The sequence below is a fragment of the Mus pahari genome, chromosome 3 (assembly GCF_900095145.1).
Source record: "Mus pahari chromosome 3, PAHARI_EIJ_v1.1, whole genome shotgun sequence".
Lineage (NCBI taxonomy): Eukaryota > Metazoa > Chordata > Mammalia > Rodentia > Muridae > Mus > Mus pahari.
The window spans coordinates 12,172,534-12,181,772 of record NC_034592.1 but is presented as its reverse complement, the minus strand read 5'-3'; the positions used below and the strand labels follow the sequence as shown (position 1 = coordinate 12,181,772).

At 47.7% G+C, this 9,239-nt stretch overlaps 1 protein-coding gene across 1 annotated transcript in view; it reads right to left on the bottom strand.

Annotated features, from left to right (window-relative positions):
* Pnpla7 (patatin like phospholipase domain containing 7) overlaps window positions 1–9,239 on the bottom strand; it is an 82,422-nt gene that overhangs the window by 34,766 nt on the left and 38,417 nt on the right. The window contains exons 16-18 of the mRNA XM_029536705.1: window positions 6,859–6,990; window positions 5,278–5,401; window positions 2,351–2,464 (exon numbers count right to left, since the gene is read on the bottom strand). Coding sequence (XP_029392565.1) covers window positions 2,351–2,464; window positions 5,278–5,401; window positions 6,859–6,990 — 370 coding nt within the window. The remainder of the gene's footprint in view (window positions 1–2,350; window positions 2,465–5,277; window positions 5,402–6,858; window positions 6,991–9,239) is intronic.

Below are 9,239 nucleotides of genomic sequence, written 5' to 3'. Positions count from 1 at the left end.
ACACACACACACACACACACACACACACACACACACACACACACCCCTATAATCAGCAAAGCAGTAAACATACCAGTAGTGGGAGGTGGAGTTATGAGCAATTTTGAGGCTTGCCTGGACCACAAGACAAGTTCAAGGCCAGACTGGGAACTTAGCAACAACTGTTTGAGACAAATAGACAAATACAAATGGCCAGGGCTACACAGAGAAACCCTGTCTCGAAAAACAAAACAAAACAAAACAAAAAACAAAAACAAAAACAAAAAACAAACAAATGGAAAAGCACTGGGGATGCAGCTCAATGGTGTGGTGCTTATGTGGTACATGCAAGGCCCTGAACCACACACAGATAAACAAGTAAAATTGGCACATCTAAAAACAAGCAAGCCGGGCAGTGGTGGGGCACACCTTTAATCCCAGCACTCGGGAAGCAGAGGCAGGTGGATTTCTGAGTTCGAGGCCAGCCTGGTCTACAGAGTGAGTTCCAGGATAGCCAGGGCCATACAGAGAAACCCTGTCTCAAACTCCCCCCCCCCAAAAAAAAAAACCAAATTAAAACAAACAAGCAAATTCAAAGTAAGGCTAATTTTTCTTTTTTGAGACTATTGTAGTCCTGACCACCCTAGAACTCACTATGTACATTCAAGCTGGCTTTGAACTCACAGAAATCTGCCTATGACCTTGGTTGGCTCTGACTCCCAAATACTGGGATTAGAAGCAGACCAGTATGTCTGGCCACTAAATTAAGTTTTTAAAAGATTATTTCTGCGTCAAGTGGCATAGGTTTAAAATAGGCCAATGAGTTCACAAAAAGGTATCTGGCATCTTAAAAACTTGGGGACACACAAATTCATAGCACCATGACATGCCCATGAGCAGGTTTGGTGCAAGCTACTGCTGCGTGCTGGCTAGCGCTCTAGGCGCAGGAACCACATCCTACTGGGCTGTGAAATAGCAGCCACTTTGGAGAGCTGTCTGCAGTTCTCAAAACACACCTGTCTTGTGATCTAGCAACTGAACAAGGGGGGTGTTTATAACATTTGTCAAGAATGTGTGCAGCAGCCTTTTAACCCCGACAGTCCCAAACTGGAATCATTCCAACACCCACCAAATGGAGAACAAACGGACTGAGGTCCAGTGGGATACTGCTGGACTAGTCACAAAAAAAATACATTTTATACTAGTTTATTCATGTACAATTAGCAAGCAACAAGGCACACACACACACGCATGCATGCATGCACGCACGCACGCACACACACACCATGGAGGATTGGGGGAAGGAGATGAAAGGGAGCAGAAGTTGGGAAGAAAGCAAGCACAGACACTGGGAAGCAGTTTTAAGACTGAGAACAGAATGCTCAGAGGGTTTTAGTCCAGAGTGTAGGGCTGTCCCTTCTCTCTCTGACAGCCTTGCCGCTCACAGGCAGGGAGCTGATCAACAGCACGGAGATTCAGCCTCAGTACCTTAGTACTCCTCCTCTGCCAATCCCGGCTGCTACCAAGCTCTCTTCAAGTTCCTGTCCTAAGCAGTAGGTATAGTGTAGCAATCTCCTCCTACAGAAAGCCTTCCATCTCAGGAGGAAGCTCTGTAAGACAGGATACTCTAAAGCAGGGTTCCTCTATTCGGCAGGACGCTTCTCAAGCTCTGGCAATAAACTATGTAAAGGCTTCAAGGCATCCCTAACCGACCACATATACCAGGTCCCTTCTTCACATAAGTGCATCTGACAGGCACCCTCAGACCAGCAAAGCTCCCTGAAAGAAGCTCAGATCATTTGCTCTATCTGGAAAACCTGTGTAACCTGTTGAGCTGCCTGCAGGCTGTGCAGTTGCTCCCGGTTCCCAGATCTGTGAGCTGTAACCCAGGCTGGGGTAGGCCTCCGGGAGGCATCCATCTTTGAGTCGTTTCTGCACCTGTAAGTAACCTCTCGCCGTACTCCTGAGAGGAACCCCAGCAGAGATCACTGCTTATCAAGTAGCACTTCGGCAGTGCCCTTACTTTGTCTGTTGTTACCAGTTTTGTATCTGAGGTAAGTCTGGTTTTTGTTCATGTGTCCTCAGAAATAGTCAGACAATAGTGGTAAAAGAGCCCCTATCTGAGAGTACAACTCGTGTGCCACTTCTACAGCCTTCCACCTACCTATTCCAGTGTGTGTCTTTGTCTACTTGACTAAATTCTCACATGGGCCAGAAGTGCAGCTAGAAGTTTCACCTGTGCAGCAGGCTCACCTCACCTGTGCACCTGTGCAGCAGCCACACCTCACCTGTGCAGCGGCCTCACCTCACCTGTGCAGCAGCCTCACCTCACCTGTGCAGCAGCCTCACCTCACCTGTGCAGCAGGCTCACCTGTGGGTACCTGCGCTTGATAGATGTCAGAGCTCCTGCTGGTAGCTTGGCCAGTTCTGAGTCCCGGACGGCATGCACTGTGGTTGCTCTGGCCTGGTGGGTTAGTGTCTCCACCTAAGGAAGAAGAGACAAATCCAGGGGTCTCAAAGAGCAGCCAAGGGCCAGGAGAGCCAGGGTGAGGATGCCTGGAGTCTAGCCAAGGCATGTGCAGGTCAGATGCATACAAGCTATCTTCGAGTCTCTCCAGCTGTGACAAATCACAAAGGCCAGAAGTACCTTGAGCTTGCTTCATCTTGTAATTCTAGGTCATAGTCCATCACTGAGGGAAGTCAGGGCAGGAACTCAAACAGGACCAGACCCTGGAGGAAGAGCTAAAGCAGAGGCCATGGAGGGATGCTATTTACTGGCTTGCTCTGCTTAGCTTTCTTAAACTACCCACAGAGAACTGGGCCCTCTAACACCTGTCATTAACCAAGAAAATGCCCACAATCTGGTGGGGGAATTTTCTCAACTGAGGTTCCCTCTTCTAAAATGACTCTAGCTTGTGTCAATCTGACATAGAAGAAGCCAGAACAGCAGCCTGTAGGAGCTGTGTGGTTAGGAAGCAAGAAAAAGAACAAAATGACCCAAGCAAGCCTTTGCTCTGCACGAAACTGGTGGGCTCTCTCGTGTGACTGCTATCCACACCCCTGGGGTGCTCTAGAAGCCAGACACCCCTCACAACCCTGATAGTTCTCAGACACGTGCAAGGGGCTCTCAAGGAACTGAACACTCCTTCAGATACAAATGCCAGTAAAGAAGGTGGGCCGTCCACGAGGGGCTCCCTCAGATAGGTCCCTCAGAGCCTAAAGCGCTTGGAGCATGGAGCCACCTACTTCAGCATCTGGCCAGCTATGCAAACTTCCAAGTAGGAGATGGTGACAGGATTCACAGGCTGCACACAGCATAGCTACCCTAAGGCCAGGGACTCCCAAACTCAGACATGGAAGACCCACTGTGAAGCAAAGCTCAGGGGAGGCATGATGAGAGCAGCCCTGGAACAGAGGCTACAGCAGGAAGAGAGCAGCCATTAGCACACACTTGACGACATCAGAGGCTTCCCTACGACCCTGCTATCAGACAGCAAAAGACTTTAAATTGCCTAAAATCAAAGACTTCTTTAAAAGCAGTAGAACGTGGTCTTGGGTTGTGTTGGAAAGCAGGCTGAGCAAGCCATGAGGATCAGTCAGTATGCAGTGCTTCTCCATGCCTGCTGCAGTGCCTGCTCTGACTGTTCTCAGTGATGGACTGCTGCCTGGAAGCCTAAGGGAAGAATCCCTTTCCTTCACAGGTTGCCTTTGATCAGGGTGGTTTTCTACAGCAATAGAAACCTAAGTAAGACTTTTTTTTTTGGGGGGGGGATACACAGGACCTTCTCACGACCCTTTCTCAAAGAAGAAGAAGGGCGTAGGGGGTGGTGGGGTATGGTGGCAGACTGAGCAGGATGTGGTGGGGTAACAAGAACTACCCAGATATTAGGGGGTGGCAAAATAAAGAATACAGTCTTTCAGGTAATGTTTGTTTGTTTGTAAACTACAGTTAGTTTTTAAAAAGACTTGAGCTTGGGGTAGACAGACGGCTCCATGGTGAGGAGCGCTGGATGCAGCATGAGTTCCAGGACAGCCAAAGACAGTGAGACCATGACTTAAAAAATCCAACAAGCCAGGCAATGGTAGCACACACCTTTAAACCTAGCACTCAGGAGGCAGAGGCAGGCTGATCTTTGGGAGTTCAAGGCCAGCCTGGTCAATAGAGTGAGTTCCAGGATTCCAGGGCTACACAGAGAAACCCTTGGAACCTCTTAGAAAACAAAAACAAAAAAACAAAAACCAACCCCACCAATCCCTCCCCCAAGTCTAAAAGCAAGCAGACACACAAAACAAAGAGTTTTGGCTGCCCTTCCAAAGGACCAAAGTTCAATTCCCAGCACCCACAAAATGGCTCACACTTATCTATAGAGTTATCTATAACTCAAGTTCCAAGGGATCTGATGTTCTCTTTTCTTTCTTTTCTTTTTTTTTTCTTTATAGTCTAGGCTGACATAGAAGTCACAGAGACGCACCTGCCTCAGCCTTCAGAGTGCTGGGATTAAAAGCATGTGCTCCCACTGTAACTTCTGATGCCCTCTTTTGGCATCTCTGGGCATGCAGACATACCCGTAGGTAACAGTCATGCACATTAAAGAACAAAAAACAAACAAACAAACAAACAAAAATGAAACAAATAAAAAAAAAACCAAAATTATCTATCTATCTATCCATCCATCCATCCATCCATCCATCCATCCATCCATCCATTCAGATAGATACAGATACAGATACAGATACAGATACACAGTTGTTCTAATGCATATAGGTTTACTGTTTTTTAGGAAGCTGATGCAAAAGGATCAGCACAAGTACAAGGCCAGCTCAAGTCTAGTGGTGAATTCTAAGCCCACCTGGATTAGGTAAGACTCTGTCTCAAGGGAAGCAACCGACCGACCATCTGAAGCCAGAGGTGCAGATTGGAACGTACTGTCCTCATCCAGCTCTACAAGCCCAATGCTTCGAGGTCCTGGAGCTGGTCACTAATACATCAGGACAGAGAAAGACTACGTGGGCAGCATGGGGAAGCTGCTCCTTACCGTCAATCAAGTTCTTTGGATACTGTCCACCAGGGCTTCAGCACTGCCTGGATGCAAATAAGCAGCTAGAAACCAGGGGCCAGAAGCTTGGCTTGCCCAGGAGGCTCAGATGGGGCCCCCCCGACAAAGGCAGAGCCAGCAGGGAGGGCTGGGGACAGCTATGCTCCTGCAGTCACTCAGGCTTCCTCCTCCTCCTCCTCAGATAACTAGACAGGCAGGTTCCAGAGCATCATGGAAGGCAAAGAGGGCATCTGGCACCTACCACACCAACAAGGTCTCCTCGGCCATATTCCCCTGCCAGGCGTTTCTTCCCATCATCTTTTCGGATCACAGAGCGCAGCCTGCCACTGAGGACGATGTATGTGCAGTCTGACTTGTCTCCTTGCCTGCAGAGACACAAAGAAGCTCAGCTCAGCAGCCTATGTTGCTCACAGGACCAGCTCCATGACAGCTGACTACACCCCAGGATGTAACCGATGAAAAGTGTACACTTCTCAGGGATGCTTTGGTTTGCAAAGCAGTTACTGTGCCGGGTGTGGTGGTACACCCTCTAATTCCTATACTTGGAAGATAGAGGCAGGCGAATCGCTCTAAGTCAGAGGTCAGCCTGGTCTACACAGTGGATTCTTTTTCAAGACAGGGTTTCTCTGTGTAGCCCTGGCTGTCCTGGAACTCACTTTGTAAACCAGGCTGGCCTTGAACTCAGAAATCCGCCTGCCTCTGCCTCCCGAGTGCTGGGACTAAAGGCGTGCGCCACCACCGCCCGGCTTACACAGTGAATTCTTGACCAGCCAAGCCTAGTGAGACCCTGTCTCAAATAAGTAAGTAAGTAAATAAATAATATAAAGTGCAATTTACTTCTCACTTTAGAATATTTGTGCTTGCACATATGGGTTTACTACTACTTCAAATAAGTATTTTCACTTTTCCTTAGCTTAAATTTTAAGCATCATAAACATCGACAACTATAACCCAGGTCTCTCTGTGACCTGAGCAGAGGTAAGGCCAGCAAGGCCTCCCAGAGAGGGTCAGAGGAGAAGACCTGAGAATAGTTACTGCAGTAGTTCCTTAGAGGAGCCACTTCAGGGAGGGGATAGGGGGTTTTCAGAGGGGAAACCAGGAAGGGGGATAACATTTGAAATGTAAATAAAGAAAATACCTAATAAAAAAAGAAAAGAAAAGAGTGTGGTGGCACACGCCTTTAATCCCAGCACTTGGGAGGCAGAGGCAGGTGGATTTCTGAGTTTGAGGCCAGCCTGGTCTACAGAGTGAGTTCCAGGACAGCCAGGACTACACAGAGAAACCCTGTCTCGGAAAAAAAGAAAAAAAGAAGAAGAAAAGAAAGAAAAGCCACTTCAGATGGCTCTCGGATCTTCTGATAGGATGATGTGGTCCATGTGTATGCACATGGAAGCTGTCTGCTAAAAGTACGTTTGTGCCTGTGTATATATGCACAGAACCCAGGATGATGTCAATGTTTCCATGAGTACCAAGAGTGGGGAGTGCTGCTGGGCGTGGTGGCGCACGCCTTTAATCCCAGCACTTGGGAGGCAGAGGCAGGTGGATTTCTGAGTTCGAGGCCAGCCTGGTCTACAAAGTGAGTTCCAGGACAACCAGGGCTATAATGAGAAACCCTGTCTCGAAAAACCAAAAAAAAAAAAAAAAAGAGTGGGGAGTGGATAAGGAACTCATCCTCTTCGTTGTACAACCTTTGCAGGCATAGATCTGGTGTGCTAGCAATACCACTATCCATCAGTAGGACGAGCAGTGATGGACACCCCTGGGCCTTTATATACTGTCTACCTGTGGCTTTCTCTGCACACTATACATCTGTGAGTCTCACCTGTATATGGCACGTCCAGCCTCTACTTCCATCCAGTCTAGAGCAAAATCAATTTGCCGTACAAAGGATGACATCCTCTTCACAACTGTGTGTGCCACGCCCAGGACAACATCTGGCCGTTCCCTCATGATCCTGTCATGGAATCTGAAGTCATTTCCATTGCCATGAGGCCTCCTCTCACCTCCCATCTTACATCCATCTACTAGATCCACTCTTCACAAGAAGAGTCATAACATTTGAGAGCAGCAGAGCTTTCCACCTCACCTACCACAGGACTCTTGATTGTTCACTTTGAAGGAAGAAGACACTGAGGGCTGAGACAAGCTGCTGCCTAGGCAGCCATCTACTCTCAGCTGCACAGGAAAAATGGATTTGGGGGACAGAAGACCACCCCCGTGACTGTCCACTTCATGAAGGCCCCTTGAGCACAGGCCACCCCTAAGCTCCAGGTCTGGGGAGCAGGGGTGTAGACTCATGAGTGTAACAGGCAGTACAATGAGTTGTGCAGTGCGGGGAGGGTCTTTTGTATCTGTGTCTATGCACAGGGGCTTTGAACCTGTACGCATGGAATCTACCTGGGTGGGCATAGAATGCTGAGGGTTCTGACGGAGACCGCTGTCACCTCTCTGGTGGTTGTGTAAGGATATCATAGTGGCTCCAGGGCTGGGGGTCAGGACCCCATAGATACATATAGCTCATGTGTTATTTATATACACTGGACAGGAAAGAATCAAGGCAGAAGGACTCCAGGCCTAGGCCCAGTAACAGGAGATGGAACTGCCAGTCTATTAGAAATAGGGAAACAAAACATTGCCACATGCATTAGATAACATTCCCATCATCCAGTGTGCCTTTGCCATCCCAGGGAGTAAGGCAAATACGAGATGATGATAGCTTCAGAGAGGCCAATGATATAATTTTATCTCCAAGATTGGATGAGAGTCCCCATGACATATGCTGGATCATGTCTGTAAAGTAAGAAATACCTTTATGCACATACAACCACATGCATGCAGACAAGGACATTCAAAGGCATGTACACCCAGAGAATAGGACACATAGAGATACATGTGGGCAAGGACATGTAATACATGCACACACAAATTAAAATACACAAACAAGGTCACATAAATAAAAAAACATTAACAAACATGTACATATATAAGCAAGGATATCCATATATGTGCATGCATACAGATGTGGACATAGACAAGGATATACAGACAGATATATACACAAAGGCTCACAAAGAAACATGAATAAGGACATGGAGAGAAACTCAAACATGGATACACAGACAATAACATATAAGCACACTCAGACATGTGGATAAGGACATGTACTGAGCATGAAGAAGAGCCATCCTACATAGACTGTAGGAGCACGGACAAATGCATATGCACGGGCCAGGGAGGATCAGGCTGTGCCAAGGTCAGAGGAGTGAAGAGAAAAAAGCAAGGCTATGGGGTCCTGGCAACCACAGTAACGAGGCAATTCCTGTCCACCCTCCTGGCGGTCCTTCTTGAGCTTTGCCTAGTATAGATGGACAGGACAGGGGCTGGGGACAACAGACTGAGAGCATGCTTGGCATCTCTGAGAAGATCCATGCAGGTCTAAAGGAAGGCAAATTCAATTTCATCCTGGGGACCCATGGTAGTAGAGGGGCCAAGGCACAGTTCTACCTCTTTGATATATCTGCCATCTGTGAAATGAGGTTCTCCCCTCAGCATACTGAAAATATCAAAGGGCACAGCATCAGGGAACCAGGCCAGAGGTCTTCAGGCAAATTCTAGGAGGGGGCTACATCTGGAGGAGGACTTCCCTTCCCTGGCCCCTACTACTGTTTTGAAAGCACCTTGGTTGAAGCGATTTTTAAGCTGTATGCTTCCATGACCTTTGGGCCCTGATCCCCTCTATCTGAGCATCTACCCAACTTTCAGGCGGGAGAGCTACAAGGTCATAGCAGACATCAGGCATGGATGAAGAAGAGGCCTTCTAGCTATGTGGATACAAAGGTGGATGCTGGCTGGCACAGATGAATGTGAGGGGAGGTTGCTCAACTAAACTCAAGAAAAACTGTAGACCCTGATGGACAACCCTCTTCCCCAAAGCAAGGAAAAAAATCAAGACAAATTTTAATCTTACACTCTGGGACTCACAGGTCATGGGTCCAGTTGTGTCACGTGCTTCTCTAAGGCCTGTCCACTAACCAACAAGATCATAGTCTGCACAAAAGATTGGTGGAACACAGCAGAAAACGCAGAGATGCAGACCAATATGCTTACGAATGNACACAGGACAGGGCAGAATTATTTCAGTAAGAAAAGGCAGTTAAAGTGGGACCCTTTCCATACTCATTACAAAAACAAAACAACTAGTAC